The sequence below is a fragment of the Pomacea canaliculata genome, linkage group LG3 (assembly GCF_003073045.1).
Source record: "Pomacea canaliculata isolate SZHN2017 linkage group LG3, ASM307304v1, whole genome shotgun sequence".
NCBI classification, from domain to species: domain Eukaryota; kingdom Metazoa; phylum Mollusca; class Gastropoda; order Architaenioglossa; family Ampullariidae; genus Pomacea; species Pomacea canaliculata.
In genome coordinates this window covers 36425138-36442383 of record NC_037592.1, presented here as the reverse complement: position 1 = coordinate 36442383, position 17246 = coordinate 36425138, and the positions used below count along the sequence as shown (strand labels likewise).

The 17246-nt window shown below is 43.2% G+C and overlaps 1 protein-coding gene and 1 long non-coding RNA gene across 2 annotated transcripts in view; one reads left to right on the top strand and one right to left on the bottom strand.

Annotated features, from left to right (window-relative positions):
- The first annotated feature begins 522 nt into the window (after positions 1-522).
- LOC112559271 overlaps positions 523-17246 on the top strand; it is a 77555-nt gene continuing 60831 nt past the window's right edge. The window contains exons 1-2 of the long non-coding RNA XR_003098310.1: positions 523-736; positions 5104-5227. This is a non-coding gene — a long non-coding RNA (uncharacterized LOC112559271). The remainder of the gene's footprint in view (positions 737-5103; positions 5228-17246) is intronic.
- LOC112559270 (serine/arginine repetitive matrix protein 2-like) overlaps positions 6335-17246 on the bottom strand; it is a 41066-nt gene continuing 30154 nt past the window's right edge. Inside the window, exons 9-16 of the mRNA XM_025230380.1 lie at positions 17056-17156; positions 16117-16187; positions 14946-15053; positions 14543-14613; positions 13989-14109; positions 13527-13691; positions 13290-13368; positions 6335-12601 (exon numbers count right to left, since the gene is read on the bottom strand). Of these exons, the coding sequence (XP_025086165.1) occupies positions 8370-12601; positions 13290-13368; positions 13527-13691; positions 13989-14109; positions 14543-14613; positions 14946-15053; positions 16117-16187; positions 17056-17156 (4948 nt within the window). The 3' untranslated portion in view covers positions 6335-8369. The remainder of the gene's footprint in view (positions 12602-13289; positions 13369-13526; positions 13692-13988; positions 14110-14542; positions 14614-14945; positions 15054-16116; positions 16188-17055; positions 17157-17246) is intronic.

Below are 17246 nucleotides of genomic sequence, written 5' to 3'. Positions count from 1 at the left end.
ATAATAAAGTGAAGGCCTCTAAAAAAAAACAATCCGTGTTTACATGACACAATACTGGGAGCAAAAAATAGATCAATTGTTAAAAAGACTGAAAAGTCACTAATTACCTTATTTTTTTAGAGGAAGAAATTAACAGGATTCAGCTAGACAAAGGCACATGCTACCCACTATTTACTTTAAATTTCTATTATTTCTTAATTCAAATACATGCATTCTAATGGGAGATAGCTTTTAAAAAATAAAAACGTCGTTGTGAAGTGTAGCCTCCCTTAGACTACAAAATAAGCCCGCAGACACCGTGCTGTGCCTGGAAAGGGGTAACCGACTATTCTGAAAAAGAGAAAAACATAACAGAGGAGGGGATATTACAGAAAAAAATTGGATAAAATACTGCAGTTGTTCTGCAATAAATTTTATCCAGAGTATGACATGAAGCGTAGTTCCTGTGCGGAGCTATACACCTTCCAGATTTCTGCGCATGCTCTTCATCGCATTGTGACGTCAAATGTCGTCTGCATTTTAGCTAACCTTGCAATAGATTCCGTTAAGTATGGATGGTCCAGCGAAAACATACCCGCGGTTGCTATATAAGAAAGTAGTGTAAAACTAGATCAAAGAGGAGGAACTTAGATTATTAAGCGTATAAATCGGTAAGCAATTTTCTTCGGTAAAAGTAATTGCAACTACTGAGGATGGTCCAGCTATGCAGCTCGCCCGCTAAACAGTACCCATGCCTGTGAGTATTAATTTTCAGTCGACCATGTAAATGAATTACTTTATATAGAAATATTTACGCAACTCGCAAATTCTGAATCGTTCTCTTTCACACTTAATATGCTAGCTGTCCATTGTGAAAGTTTTGTTTCTTGTCCTTTCTGGCAGTTAACCAATCTCAACCAAACTGCTTTTTAGTGCTATATAGTAAAGCGCCTGTTCTGAGTTTACTTGTTTTTACTTTACGTCTAGAAGATTGAACACGTGTTTGGGATACGCTGGCAAGGAAAAGAAAGATAAAAACACAAAACAACACCATAACCTATTCATATCAAACAGACTCGTGCATTGATGCATTCATTCGCTCTCGGTAACATTCAGAAGTCGCACAGCCGAAAGAACGAAGAACAGCCTCCTTCTGTTGGTCCTTCATGCAGGTACACAATGGTACGATGGGAATTGAAAATATTCTCTCGACAGGACATGCCTGTCATCACAAAGGATTGCAGACACTTGTCTGCCTGTAATATAGAATCTGAAGAGCATTTTGGGCTGTCCCAATGACTTTGGTGCAGAGAGATACAACACGATGTAAGTTGCTCTTCTCCTTCACCGATAAACTTCTTTAGAAACAGAAAACGAGAAGGATGGCACATTTTCGATGTGCAATCTATAAAAGAGACGAAGAAACTTCTGGAAGACAGAGAAAGACCAGCTTGCGGAGAATGAAGAGGCGCTTTTAAGCCTTCTTCGCGGCAGTTTGAGTGTTGAAATCCCAGTGAAGTTTCCTGTCGGAGACGATGATGCCCAGGTATTTAAAAGCAGGGACAATTTCCACCTCCTTGTCGTGGATGACACTTACAGGACATGGTGGAGAATTCCGACGGAAATCAAAGACTATCTTTTTGGTCAATCACATTAAGTTTTAAGAAATTGTCGTCGCACCAGGCAATAAATTCACCCAGAGCTATTCCATGGTCTACTGGCCCGCTAAGTATAAGAGAGAGAAGTGCAATCTCAGAGAATTTGACGAGATATTTGATCCTCATGGTTAAGATATGGCGATAAAACCGTGCATCTTTCTAAGCCCGGAGACAAAAAATGGTCGCCTACAGGATAACAGTGCACCTTAATTTTTTTTTTTTTTGCCTTCAAAACTGGTAATATTTAAGAAGAAAAAGAGGGTTTTCCTGATGTAACATAAAGTGATAATTTAATGCCTGTATAGTGTGGAGGAACATTGCAAAGAATCTTAAGAGTCTATCTTAACAACACCTGAAATTATACTTTATCAAGAAGAGTACTTCTGCCGCTCCACTCTCTTTTCAGACTGGAAAGTACTACACTAACCAGAAACACTTTGTCGGGAAAGATACATATTTATTCTAAAAAAGAATACAACCTTTAATACATAATTCTGGATAACATATGATCGCCTACACAAGAAAGTTAATCATCTGAGTTTTGTAGACCTTTGTGATAATGTTTTATGTTTGGTTTATTACTTTTCTCAACCTTTTTCGCGACTGTACCCCCTAAGGGTGAAAGTATGTCCGCGAGAACCCCTCGTAAGTGCGCGCATAAAAGTACTTATTTTCATATTGAAACAATAATTATTTATGTCGCTGCGTACCCCTGCATAATTCTTGCCGTAACCCCTAGGGGTACGCGTACCACCGGTTGAGAACCGCGGAGATAAGCTACAATGGAAAGTTCAAAAGCCTTCCGTTTCTCAATCTCCGTTGACCATTAACAGGAAAACTACTTTGATGTTCGCATTAGAGACTTCTTAGTCTGGAGTTTAGCATATTACTAAACATTTCGTTATATTTAGCGTGAATATGAATAAATCAGCTGACTAGTCTTTTAGTAAGGGCTGCAGTAGCCTGGATATTACCATTACTTTAACACACACACTGTAATATTTGTAAGAACGTGAGAATTTGTATTATCAAGCTCACGTAAACGTTATGCCATGCATAAATGTGAAAGCAATATGCACCTGAAATCGTTTGTTCCATCTGCAATGCAGCTGCTCAACCTCAGATGAAGTTTCAATAGTGTGTGTGTGTGTTTGTGTGTGATGTTGTAGTGCGTGTAGAATATCCTTGATGTAAGTTTGTTTTATATACATGTATATAATTATCACTTGCCCATTTGTTCCTTTGCTCATATTTTTCACTGGTTACATCTTTTAACGCTGCACCTTGCAACGAACTTTATTTCTTATGTTTATTTCTACCTTTTACTTTTGTGACTAGAGCACCTTCTCATGTTCAAACTGCCCACGGGGGCAAATGAAGTTGGTCAATGTCATTGTCACATTCTCTCTTTTCACGAGGATTGTAAGAAAACAATATACACAGATTTTATTTACGATCTACAGGCACTACTTTAGAAGAAGAATGGTAATAAATTAGACTCAAGTACCGACATTGAAAGTGGCTCAGACAACAAACCTAAGAATAATAGGCTGAACATGAATTAAAGATATGCAATCATTTTTTAAATAATGTAAGACATACACTCATAAGAAGCATGCTCTGAGCGCTTAAGAACAAGCACGAGACATGGACAGCATATGAAGGACAGAAGAACAATAAAGCAGCTTATGAACGACGGAAGGATAAACAACAGCACTGATGACAAATAGAAGAGAAATTTTGAACAGATGTTGAAGACGAGTAGGGAAGTAGCGGTAAGTGGAACATGGGCGAAGAGTGTGAAAAGGGACTGGTTTTGTGTGTACTGTTGTTATGAGTAAAGGAAGAGGTACGTTTTCAGTGCACATTTAAAGGATTCAATTGTGGATAGGTGGCGGATATGGAAAGGAAGAGAGTACAAAATGAACAAAACTGGGCCGAATACCGAGCCTTGGGAGATCCCCCAGCAAAGTGAAGCAGCGCGAGATGTTTGATCATCAACGATCACAGTCTGCGTCCTATCAGTGAGATAGGAGTTGAGTCTATGAAGGAAAAAAGAGTGGTCGATAGTGACAAATGCAGCAGATGTTATCATATTTCCTATATACTATTTCTATTCTGGGGCTGCATGCTCTGTCGTTCTACCTGGATGCTAACGCTCATAGCCATCAGCTAAACTGCTAATATTTTATCATTTCAGCCGACTACCAATACACTACAAAAACGTTGACGCTAACTTGTTCAGCTCAGAATCTCTTCTCGCGGAAATCATTGTCATGATTTGTGATGTCTTTTGGAACAGAAGCTCAACAAATATGATGAAGTACGTAAATCAAATTATGTTGAGAGCTTAGCAATCAGTCTGGCGATGTCTCATGATGTCATGATCCTTTTACTCTGCATCGTGGTGGAAGCCGTATATAAAATATATTACAGGAAAGGAATTTGAAATTTAGCCTTTTCATGGCAGTATTTTGTCCGAGCGTAGTCGACAATTTCATAAGGATTTTATCACTTGTTATCTCTTACTAAGGACAACGCTGAAAGTCACACGCATCTGTGAACATTTAAATCAGAGTGGATCATGTTGATCGTAGAAGGAGAACAAGAAAGTAAAATTCATGGTGTCGGGGAGAAGGGGGAGGGGGTGAATGATTCATACCCCAGGCATCTTCTTTTGTTCTCCTGGCCGTTTTCGAGATTCATCAGATTCTCAGTGATAGGCATCGAGAGTGGGGTTCTCATTGTTTTGCGTCTTGTATCCCCAGGCTGTCCAATCGTCAATATTTCGGTGTCTCTTTCAAGCCCTTCCCAGTTTCATTTGAAACATTTTTCTCGACAAAAATTGTTAAAAAACCCAAAAGCAAGAACAAGTTTTCTACGTCAGTGTTGGTATAAATAGCCATTTGCAAACCTGATGCAGTTGTATTAAGATAAATTCATTTTAGATATAACAAATATATTATCCCATATATTTTAAACAAGTTTAATGATAAATATATAACTCATATTTTAAGCAAGTTTAATCAAAAAAATGTTGTCTCGTATTTTAAACAAGTTTCTATTTCATACGTTTTCGCTTTCACTTTTGTTTTTCGTTTGTTCTGTAGGTGTGACAGGTGTATGTTAAGGTTAACCCTAGTGTAAAATTATTTTCAAGTGTGTTTGTTTCATTACAAATTACTATTTTCCAAAATCTACTGCTACATCATTTAAAAGAAAGTTACTAAAGTAATCAACGTCCAACGATAGTGCTCGATCCATAATTTCCCTGTAATCTCATCGCCTTCCTCTTGCACTTGCCTAAAAGACGTTAATTTATCATGAATGTGCCTGGTCTGTAACATGGTCAATTTAGGTAGTCTCATGTTCTTTTAAAGCTTTTATGTCGTGAAAGCTCGTATCACATAAATATAATAAGGTCTTTTCTGAACATCTATTGGCTACAATTCTTTCTGTCGTGTAGTGGGACTGATATCGCCAGGACTGTGCCGCGGTCTAAGCCGTGTCCCACGGTACCGTGCCTGTTGAGGTGGACCGCGATCGCTCAGTTGAGAAGGCGTGGACCTGGTGGCGTATCTCAGAGAACTGTAAGTGGACAAACTTTTAACAGTTAAGGTCAAAATGATTCGGAGAAAAAAGCCCACGACCCCACCCCCCACCAAAAAACCAAGAAAAACACCAAAGCTTTTTTCATTTTAGTTAATATGGATTTCAGATTTACTTCCTCTGTTACCTCCAGACACTTTTTAATCCTTGAAATCATGCAAAACAAGGAAGTGAAGTGTTGAGATGGAATGCACTAAGCCGAACATTTGGAAGATGTGCAGAACTGGTTGGTTAAATCACAGCACTCGTGAAAGACGGGCGGTTACGCCCTCTAGTGACTCAGCGCGCCATTAGTGACGTCATGACATTCAGACAACCTGTCACACGGCGTCTCATACCCAGGAGCACCCAGGGTAATCAAGTGTAATTAGCAAGCAAAATATTATCATTCAGCCAGCGAAAACAGAAGCACATTTTTGAGCGAGGGGTACTTGCTTTTACTGAATACAAGGTTGGCTGTTATGAAAGGCTTTAAGTGTCGACAGGGCAGTAAGCGTAAAGCACTCCGTGCAGAGATGGTGAGAAGACAGAAACAGTATTTGGGGACCAAGCAGATACTTTATGCATAAACGGAAGAAGACTTACAAATGTATTGCGGCAAGAGACACGCCTGTGTTATGCGCTTGTATGAATTTTTCTGATGAGGACAGGGGATATTCACTTGGTGTGACACTGAAGGGTTTCTTTTAAGCAGCTACACGAGGTTAATCCCATTAAATAATATATTCTGCAACTCACACTCACACACGAAGCGAGCAAGCGAACGAACATACACATGCGTGTATATTATTAACATAGTCCAAGAACCCGATGATATTATGCTTAGTTTTCGTTTTTAAATGTGACAGAGCGTGCTTAAGTGCATGCAGATTTCGTGTATGTGTTTGCTCGTGTGATAAAAAGAGTGAGAATTTGGTTGAGGTTTTTCTTTAGTCATATGACTGCTCTGCCACTGAATCTGACATTTTCTGGCCTATTGGCGAATCATTTATATTGTCTTCGAGGGTGAGCACTCTCATAAAATCCCTAAGCTATGGCTAAAACTCATGATTGTGGACACATTCGCGCAAATGTAAAATGGCCGAAAAGTCAGCTTTACTGTTTATTGTAACAAAATATAATATACAATGATACTTACATGCTTTTACATAGAATTTACAAAATATCGTTATGGTAGTGAAGTCTAAAGGCCATAAGGTTGCAAGTAAACGATAGGCATAGTACGACATTGTTGACATTTAGGGCAGTTAAGGCGATATAAGTGTTTGCATTGTTTCAGCATTTGAGGCATCTGTGAACGTTTACGTCAAATTATTCATCTAAATGCAATACAGATAGCATACATGTACTGCATCACGTAAAAATGATCTGATATATGTGTAACGAGAACAGATGATATCATTAAGAGCGAGATTATTTGGTTTCGAACATTCACCGTGATATGTTTCTCTGTAGAATAAAATTATTAACAATATGCCTCTTAAGCAGCAACTATAACGTTTACATTTAGTACAACAATCTATTTAAATAGATTAGGCACCATTAATATTATAAATATGACAATAATGAAGACAGATGTCTTATGCTCATATAATTATATTAAATAATAATAGTTGGCCCTCCCTGTTTTTTCAAAGCGTAAAAATGCATAGTTAAGAGATGCGACATGCGAAATAGTTAAGAAATGCATGAAATTTCTATCGTTACAAATCGCTGCTTAATCATAACAACGAAAATGCTGGATGCACAACAATGCTACTTTTTAAAAAAATCAATCCCAGAATTTCGTAATGATCTCTATTCTGTCTACCACGATGCGCTAGACTTGTCGTAGACTATCTCCAGTCATGTTTGGACTTGCTTCTATAGCTTTAGTCCAAAGTCATCCCATTAAGCAACCAAGGACAGCAATCAGTTTGTACACTTGCCATCATCCCGTCTAAGGTACTAGCGAATGGACATCCCAAGTTTTGTATCGAAAATCGAAAAATCGAAAATTTTGCATCAAGGATTTCTGTTTTCGCTGCTGTTTGTAGACTGCCAGTGAATGATGAAAAAAAAACAACCTTGTGAAGTTATGGAACGAGAGCACTATTTGGAATACGTGTACTCAGTTCATTTGAAGAGTCAAGCCCAGGTAGATATTTCTTCTCTCTGACCGCCTCTGTATCTCGGATCTCGAAACGCAGCGAAAACGATTACTCTGAAGGCAAATGCCTAAGCTGAATGAATGTAAGGCCGTTTTAATAAATATGTAAGATTATATACGATTATCGTGCCTTGATGCCAAGTAGTACAGTAGGGATAACAAAGGACCAGTACCTAAGGGTGTGACATCTACATTTCCGTTGCGGTAGAACTTCTTCTCGCCCACTGAAGAGCGTCGTCGTTGGTCATCGTCAACATTCTAACATTGCACTCCATGCGATCAAGGCGTTGCACCCCTGTATCACAGTTAACATGGATCTCTTCTCACTCTCTGAGAGGTCTACATACGCTGCCTTCGCACGGACGAAGACTAACATTTATTGTTCAGAGACGTTTCGTGACCCACGTAAGTTTGCATTAGGAAGCCACACACATACACACAAACTAGTTTCACTTTCTTTCCATTCTTTAAGTCTTATTTTTCATTGCTCTCATCGTAGCAGTGTCGTTCGTTGAAGACAGCAAGATCTGCGTCGACACTATGCACAGTTTCCGCGGATAGCTTTGAGACGCCTTGCCTCTCTAGTTACAGTTTGCTAGAATCTGCCATATGTGCGAGACATACTAAAAGCACCGGTACAAATGTCCTACAGATTTTTCCAGTCCTTTAATATGCAGTATATTAAAACCAACCAGATGCTTCACTTGTGATCTAAGCACATCTTTATAATAGCATCAAAAACCGCATTTGTTTTCAACTTTTTGAACTGTGCACCACTACTGTGGTACTACAGTTCAAAATCACAGGTGATAAGCACACACCTGAATGGAGGTATGTGGGCGTCACGTTTGCCTCATGCAATGGTTACTTCACCCCAAGTACAGCCACTTGCACGAAGCGGCTCTTTCCCTGAGGCCGAGTCCACGGTGAGGTGAACTAAACAGATATATTCATATCAAGAAAAGGAAAGACGCTCACTTCTTTTTGTCTTGTCCCTTTTGTGTCGAGGCTGTACTTCCCTGCCCTTTCTTGCTCGGAGAAGTTTTGTCTTTGCCTTTCACAATACCGATGCGCTTAAGAACGGAGGGCGACTTTTCGGTAACCGTTTTTGTCTTCTCATCTTCTTCTGCAGCCGTCTGTTCTGTCACAGTCCCCAGCTGGTTGTGGTCCTCTGCTGGAGTTATTTTCTTGCTAGTGATAAGGGAACCTAAAATGCCTGGCTTGCCTGTTTTCTGAGGGCTATCACCTTTGGGCAGTTCGCTTGAAGATAACCTGGGTGAGGTCTTTGGCAGTCTCAGACTCTCATGTCGTGTAAAAGTTGGAGACTTATTTTTGGCAGCGAGAGATTTCGTTCTAGGGGGCGGGGTTGGAGAGGAACCATTTCCTGTAGCTGCTTTGGAGGACTCAGTGAGATCTGTGAGGCGAGATTTGGTTCTGAGAGGTGGTTGAGGCGACACTTCTGACGTGGCCGCGCCTTCTGCTTTGTGTGCCATGGAAGCAGAGGTCGGCTCCAAGTAGTGAGAGCGTCTTCGAGAAACGGCGCTGCCTGCGTCAGAAGATGGGGTACCAGGCCGCTTACCTTCCTGGCAAAGCGGAGTAGAGCTGCGAACGACTTCAGTCGTGTTTCTCGCCTCGGGCAATAGGGCCGTCGAGGTGCGTTTGAACGAGTCGGTTCTGGCTCTAGGGCTGGTGCTGGAGGCAACGCGCAGCGACTGGGTGCGTGTTAGTCCTTTCGAAGGCGATGTAGCACTTGGCGTAGCGCGGGCTGTCAGGGGAGAGTGATTGATTGTTGAGTCCTTCGCTCCTACAGGCCGTTGGCGCGAAACTGCTGCCTTGCTAGCAGAGACTGAACTAACGTCAGATGTAGTGCTGATACTCGACGTGGCGCTGACGTTGGAGTCGGCTCTCTGGCGGCTGCTTACTTTGGGACTGAGTGTGGACGGCCTTCCGGAGCCTGCCGACAGCCGTCCCGACGACCGTACGCCGCGAGCCGAAGCGAGGTTTTGTGGGCCCCCTTTTAAGGCTTGCTCGGCGCGCATAGAAGCTCGCACATCAGTGTCACGCTTTAAAGGACTTTCCTTGACGCGGAAAGATTTGCGTGCAGCAGCGTCGCGCTTGAAACCGACAGCCTCGTTCTCCGCCGAAGCGGTCCGTGAGCGTGTTGAGCTGTTGGTTGAGCGCATGTAGCTTGGGACGGACTTTTTGCTAGATTCTGCATTTGGTGTCGTCGGGCGCGATAGCTGCTGTTTATCGGCAGGCGGCGTTAGATGCTTAGTGTCTGTCGGCGAGGACGTGTCGTCGCTCCACAAGTCTTCCTTGGAGGTGCTAACGCCACTGTCTGGCGATAAGATGGGACTGCTGGGAGACGTCTGGCTGCTGCCTTGGTTCTTTCCCGACACTCGCAGCGTTTCCTCCGTCCAGCTCTCTGTACGTTGCTTACGGGCGTCTTCAGCCAACACGGACTGCATAATGATGTTACCGTTGATGGCAAGAGACACGGGTTCCCTGGCAATCACCCTGTCAGTTTGAACAGCGTCTTGCTTTGAAAAGACAGGGTCTTCTCGTCTACCCATGTTGGTCAGCGCGATCTCCGACTCCAGCGTACTGCTTAGTGATGTTCGCTGTGACATGGTGCCTGCCGACATGCTTTCAAAGCCCTCATCGCGGTCTGTGGAACTTGCGTAGCTGCTTGCGTAACTACTGCGTGACCCAATATCGTTCTTAAGTTCGTTCACGTTGTCGCTCACGTTGTCGTAAACACTCAACCGCTTCTGCTCTCGTTTCAGGCGCCATTTCGCTACAGAAGCCAGGGGGTTTTCCTCTTCGTTTCCCAGCTGTTGCACTTTTGATTGCAGCTGTGTGACGGCTGCTTCCACGGAAGACCTGTCGAGGTGACTGAATGACCGCTTGATCATCCTGTCGTTCACAGTAGTAGCACTGGAGGAGCGTTGGGACCCAGGCCTGTCCGTGATAGGAGCCCCATCGCGTGCCGAGCTTTTTCGTCGCTGCTCTGGCGAGGATTCGCCACCGTCGCTATCTCGCTCCGCCTGCAGAGTCTCAGTGGAGGTGTTGGTGGACTTGAGCGAGAGGCGACTGACACTCTTGAGGCTATCGCTCTTGGCACTTGACGGTCTCCGCCTGCCGTTCTTGTCTTCGGGTCTCAGTTCCGTGTCGCTCTCGTCGCTGGGGATGTACAGCCCGTTACGGCGGCCGTCAATAGACAGCCTGTTAGTGCTACTGCCCCTCAGCAGCGCCCGCTTTTCATCCGTTGTGTCAGGAGTGCTGCCACTGTTGCGAATGGCTTTCTCACTCTCAGAGTTGGCACGGCGGGCCACGGACTCATCGTAGGACTTAGAGCGGCTCATGCTGCCCTTGAAGTCCAGCAGGGCCTGATCCACGGCCTGCTTCTCCACGTCGCTGCGGCAGCGCCCGTAAATCTCGGCAACGCTTTTCATATCCTTATAGCCAAACCTGGCTCCTCTGAAGTTCTTCTTTGCTGCTTGCTTTGCTGCCGCCTTCACATCTTTGGACATTTTGTCGATCCTCTCTGCTTCTTTCGACTTTTCTCCGGTCGAAGAGGTGCGACGGCGGGCAGGTGGTGTCTTAGGAGAACGCGGGGAAGCTGTCACACTCTTGTCGTTCGACGTTACGTTCGCCACCACCATGGTGGTTTCAGTCTCCGAGGACTGCAAGCCTCGCAGGGCGGCCTGAACATCCCCTACCACAAGCGTAGACCGCTTCTTACGCTTGTCGCGTTTCTGTTTCAGCTCCACCGACTCGCTGCCAGAACCAAGCTCCGGCCTCAGCTCTGTGCTAACCACGGCAGCAACGATCTCAGGTGCCTCCGGGGTCACCCGTTTCATGGGGCTGGACACTCCGAAGTTGTCAATGGGACGATTTGAACTCTCGATGGACTTCAGCACGTGATCGATATTGGCCCCCATGTTTCTGCTGATCTTTTCGCGAACTGACACGGATACTTTGGCGCTGTCCACCACGTCAGAATCGTCTTTACTGCGCAGGAGGCCATTGGGATCCTCCTTCAGAGAAGTAAGTATTTTCCCGATGTCTGTCTGGTCCAGGCTATTGCGCATCCGTTGAGCCAAGACCTCCCGGCTCTTTAAGATGCTGTCCATGTTGTGTTTGTCTACCGTGCTGTTCTGAACATTAGGCACCATCTTCACACCCTGCAAGTTCTGCTCCTTGTTTGAAAAAGCATCTTCTGGAGACGAGCTGTTTGCCCTCTCAAGGATAGTCTCTAGGGGGCTGCTGTGCTCGTTGCCATTGATCAAGCCTGCCCTCCAGCGACTACTGGACCCACTAGAACGAGGTGTGTCCACAGCGACGGGGACCGAGGGAGGCTGTGCTTGGGGAGCTGGCGACTCCTCTGGCACGGGCGGGGTTGACGCACGCTCATCGTTCTTGCCATACAACCTCGACTTGATCCTCGATACAAGTGCGTTCGTGTCGTTATCACTATCTGTGTGGGCCAAAGCCTTGTCAAGAGACGGTCGGTCCAGCCAACTGCGTGTTCGTCGAATGGTGTTCGGCTTGGGTTCGATAGTCGTTTCTTCTGCCAGTTCGTTGGTGGGTGTGACGGGCGCTGATGACCTGCCTTCCTTGGGTAAGGCTGGGGACGGAGCCCGCTCCCTGGTGTTCTGGTCTGTTTCCAGCAGCTTCTTCCTCTCTCGACGCTCTTGTCTTCTGCGGTGCAGGCTGGCGAAGCGGTCGAAAGTGTTTTGAGGGTCAGGTGTCGCTTGCTTCATGTCCGTCTCCATTAAGAAGTCTATCAGAGATGCATCTTCCTCGGTCGCGTAGCTTTTTCTCGACCGTTTCTGGGTCAGCGGGTCGCTTGCTGCGCTTACCGGCGTGTCGGACGCCTCTCTGCCGTTTTCTAGCTGCTTCTTCCTCATGCTGGCTCTGCCCTGACCACCACGAACGAAGTTGGTCGTATTGGGGTCTTCCTGCACAGTTCCACTCCTTGGGGATGAGTTGTTCTGGGACAAAGCATCCCCACTAGTGAGGGCGGCCAGGTTGCGCAGATCAAGGTTTATCTTTTGCACTTTGGTCACGTTGAAGTTGCCGTCCTTGAACTTGTGGTTACAAAAACCGTTTCGAACATCCGCAAGCAAAAGATCGACGATGGAATCCGCCTCTTGTCCCTCACCCCGTTCCATGTTAACTTCACCCGGCTCTAGAGGGTCTTCTGCAAGTACACAGTATGAGAAATCAGAACTAATACTGCACTAAACTTTTATTAATGTGTAGATAACAAATAGAAATATTTCAAAGTTAAAAGCAAAACAAACCTGATTGGGTATATTATCAGAAGGACGACTTCACTGTGACTCTGTCCTGACTATGAGTGGGCATAACGTGTGTCTGTAATTTACTTTGTGTCTTTTTATATGCGAATATGGTGTGAGGTTGTTGATGTTTCAGTCTATATATTGTTAACGTAAAGCGCTCAGAGCAAATTTTTGGAAATCTCTATATATCAGTCCTCTTTATTATTACTTAAAACTCTCTAACTGGTTGGTTAAGATCAGACAACTTTCAAAACAACAGGCGGTATTTTAGACGACATACAAAGTAAAGAGATGTTTTATGATATTTTGAGAATAACTGCTGATTCTTTGCTCAACGTCTATACAATCACTTAAAGAACATATGCTAAAATTTCTGTTCATTCTAGTGCTATCTCAACAAACACTTTTAGGTCTAAAAATCAACACATGAAGTGGATTGATTGTGTCTCAACAATTTTGTATATTGTGTACACTTGTTTGGGTTGTGATATACTGTATCCCGAAGAGCAAATTGAAAATGACGACCACGCAGCGTATGTATTCATGTGGTCTTCTTGATGGTCGATTAAAGTAAACACTACTCACTGGAGCTACGTCGCTTTTCTGCTTCTTTCTGTCGTCTTAATTCCGCTTTCTCTTCCTGAATGTGCCTTTGTCTGTTTTCCTGGTAACAAAAAAGATCGCATATTATAAAATACTATATCGATTTTAACTATATAGTCAATTTTTTTATTATGAAGCCTAAAATGTTTCGGACTTTTGAGCACCTAGTTAAGTACTTTGCTCTTACTGCGGCAAAAGTGAATGCATGGGTTCCCTTACCTCGATGGCTTTCTTGAAACGGTCGCAAAACGTCTGCAAGGTCTTAAAACACTCCTCAAGCTTGAAGGTGGCTTCCTCCTCCCCGAAGAAAGTGGACAGCTCGGCCCTCAGATCTTCAATGTCCTTAAGGTCTTCTTCTAGCTCATCAACTTCTATTAACGCTTCCTGTAGAACACAATTGTGGATCATAAATGTCCGCAGACAAACGGAACATCTTTTCCTAATGCAGTAAAACGAAGACAAACAGCTGTTATGAAGAGCAACGAATATGCAAATGCCGCATGCGTTCCCATTACGGAGAAATGAAACATGCCTTAAACTCAAACAAACTGGAAATAGGAATCGTTGAACGTGAACAAGCAGGAACTGTGAAATAATTGGTGCTAAACAAGACTTTCCAGACTAGACGAGACTATCCAGCGTTAGCCACAGTTTTCCAGTCGTCATCAACTCTTAACAAACCTTAAGGAAATCGTTCATCTGCTTCTGAAAATCCTCGCCAGCTCTGCCTATCTGATCGTTGATAGCGCGAACTTTATTTGCCAGGTTTTTGATGTCTGTTGTCAGACCCTCCAGCGACACCCTGAAACAAACGCATAGCATTCATTCTTCTGTTCAGTTGCACTTCTCGGGCGAATACCACACAAGTAACTTGGATGACGACAGTCTCTATCGCTGAGCATGAGCAATGTGACAAAGTGATACTTTGCCTAAACACAGGCTTGCAGAAAGTGTGATGTCGTGTTTGGTCGAAATACTCAGAAGTACTACGCTAATCTGGAGAACAGAGGTTTTATCCCTTTAAAGATAAAGTTCATAGGGTGTAAAACCCACCTTCATGTTATAAACATGTAGTCACCTAAGAACTCATAAAGGAGTACTTCTACAGATTTTCCCTTATTACTCGTTTTCATTCATTTTACTACTACTCTTGATTATTTAAAAAATTGATATTAACAGCGCGAAACTTGTGCAATGGCATGTGCAACCACCTACTATACTTGCGCAGTACTTACTGAGCTGCATCTTTCAAGAACGTCATTTCTTCTGGGAATCGAAGAAGACGCTGATTTTTTTCCTCAGCTTCCTGCACATAAAAGACAGAAAATTGTAAATAATTCAATAAGCATTGTTTACTTAGAGCGTGAGACTGGTACCATATTAACTTAATAACTTTATATATCGGCACAGTTTATCAAGGCCATTTCTTTTTCATCACCGTATAAAGAACCAACAGCGTGGGTTGGATGTACAGAAAATTGTACGGAACAGTATTTTAGTTTCTTCCGAGAAGAATACGACACATGAGGACAGATTGTTGCTGGATTTTGTTTTTTAGCAAAGAGTACAACACACTGAAGGAGCTAAGGTATATTAATGTTTTCCCTTCTCCCCCCAAAATGAATTAAGTAAACAGACCAGCACGACATAGTGGAGAAGGTTCATGCGTGGCTTGTTGGCGCGAAGTTCTGTCAGCTTGAGTAGCGATGACAGCTTGAATCCTGCTGCATTACCTGCGTAACTGCCCTGCACACAAGACAGCGACAAAACATGTTGAAGCTGCGGTCACTTGGTGAAATGCCAATGCAAAAAAACAACAAACAAGCAAACCAAACAAAACCATTCGCACACTTCTAAAACACAAGATTGAGGAGTAATCCTTGTGACCTGGGCGGAGAAGTGAGACTTTTAACATATTTTCAGCAGATCACGGTGCTATTCTTTGACTTCCGTGACTCCAGATCAAGATACGGTTTGTACATTTGGTGGCCGAATGCTGCTGTGATAAGTGACAGATTACCAACGACACTGGCAGTCAGTAGTTCACACAAGTACAGAACAATCAACGCTTCGGGTTTAAAGAAAACGATGGACAATAGAGGACACTAAGCAGACAAGTCATTCAGCTGCAAGTGCAGCTTTGACGGCGTCCCCAGGAACAGTTAGGTAAAAGCGGAGAAAATCAAGTAAGCGATTTCTTTCCCTTGCCTTCCCGAAATGGCGGGGCTCTGTTAAAATGCGTAGGGGTGTACAGTTTACGCCCAGTTTGGTGCTAAGTAGTGCGTGACTCATGTGTCTTTTGTCAGCAGATAGCACATATTCCTCGGAGTGAAAATGTATTTCAGAACATAATGAAAATAATCTCATAGTACACATAACACGTCATGGATCCTATGATGCGAAATAAATGCTTAATTTCGCTCAGTCACTGGTTAGCTGAAAGTCTTCTGTAACTGGCATTATTAGTCTAATATTTCAAGAAAAGGCAAGCCCTTTCTAACTGACGGGCAAGGAAACCAATGAGGATTAGTCCTCAATTTTTAACTTGCTTTCTGCCTTGACTCAGTTCATATCACTGTGCATCATAATGGTCAGATGTGCAGTAACAAACATTATTATTCTCATGTCTTCCCATATTTCAGTCATAAACCTCAACAAATGACTGGTGGTACAAATTTATCAAATTTGTTCAAAAACCCTGAACCATTGCCGTCCCTGTGCTTCGAGACAGACACACTGAGTAAAAGAACACAATCTTTAGTTTTTCTGACCACTTAGACATAAACATTCATATCAGATGCCTACTTACCGAGTTGAGGTAGTTTCCAGTGATAAGAATCATGTACAGAATTTCTCGCAGCGACTTGTTCTCTTTTATTTCTACAAAACAGGAAAAGAAAGCAGAAAGAGTAAGTCTTATCTCATGTAGATGATAACATAGGTAAATGTATCGAAAAGAAGTTAAACATTGATATTTTTGTATATATGTATACATAGACTAGGTCTCTATAAATATATACATTGGAGCTCGTGATATAATAAGTGTGTGCGTGTGTGTGTGCAGTATAAATACGAGTCCTGAATATTTGTTACATTAAAAGGTTTTATTCTAAGCGAGAAGGGATTTGAGAAGGGAAAGAACTGAAACTGTGAGGCAAACAATTGTTTTTGACACTCTTCCCTTCTCACTAACACAGAGTGTGAAAACTCAAATTTTCCATGCCACTGTATTATATCTAAGTGAACGTGTCATATTCCTACAAACATCTTAATACGCTTACTTCCAGGTTAAAACAACAGTTACACTACAAAGATCAGAAAAGGTCGCACAAAGCCATAAAAGCAAAGCCCAGACTTTTTAGGGGGAGTAAAGTTCAAAGTTGGCGCCCAGCGTCCAGTAATCGCTAGTCAAACTTCTCGGGAGCACAGCGTGGACACATCTTTAGTGCTCTGTGACCAACAACACTGGGGCAGATGATCTGTCTGTTTGATTTCTCACCCAGGCCCTGTCGCCGTTCTGGTTTAAGAAGAATTGCCAGTGGGAAGGATCAGAGCAAGCATTTCATCCTTTAGCGGTTTTTTCTTTGAAGGTTCCTGCGCTAGACGTGCTGATCACTGAACGCCCTTTCCCCCCTTACCGTCCCGACGCCATGTTTTTATGATAATCAGGTCATTTTTGCGCGATGTCTTCTTATATGACGAAAGGTATATAGCTTATATGTTACGCCATTACGATCTATCTGATTACCTTTGGCACACTGTATAATGGCTTCAATGGAAGGTCGGATCCATTCCATGTTGCTGTTAAATTCTTCCCTCATTAGAAGACCTTCTATTCGCATGCGAAAACTGCAATAAAAGGCAAAGTTTCACTCACAATTTGCACAAGTTTAAACAATTTACAGAGAGGCTCGCAGTTACACACAGCTTTTACCAATT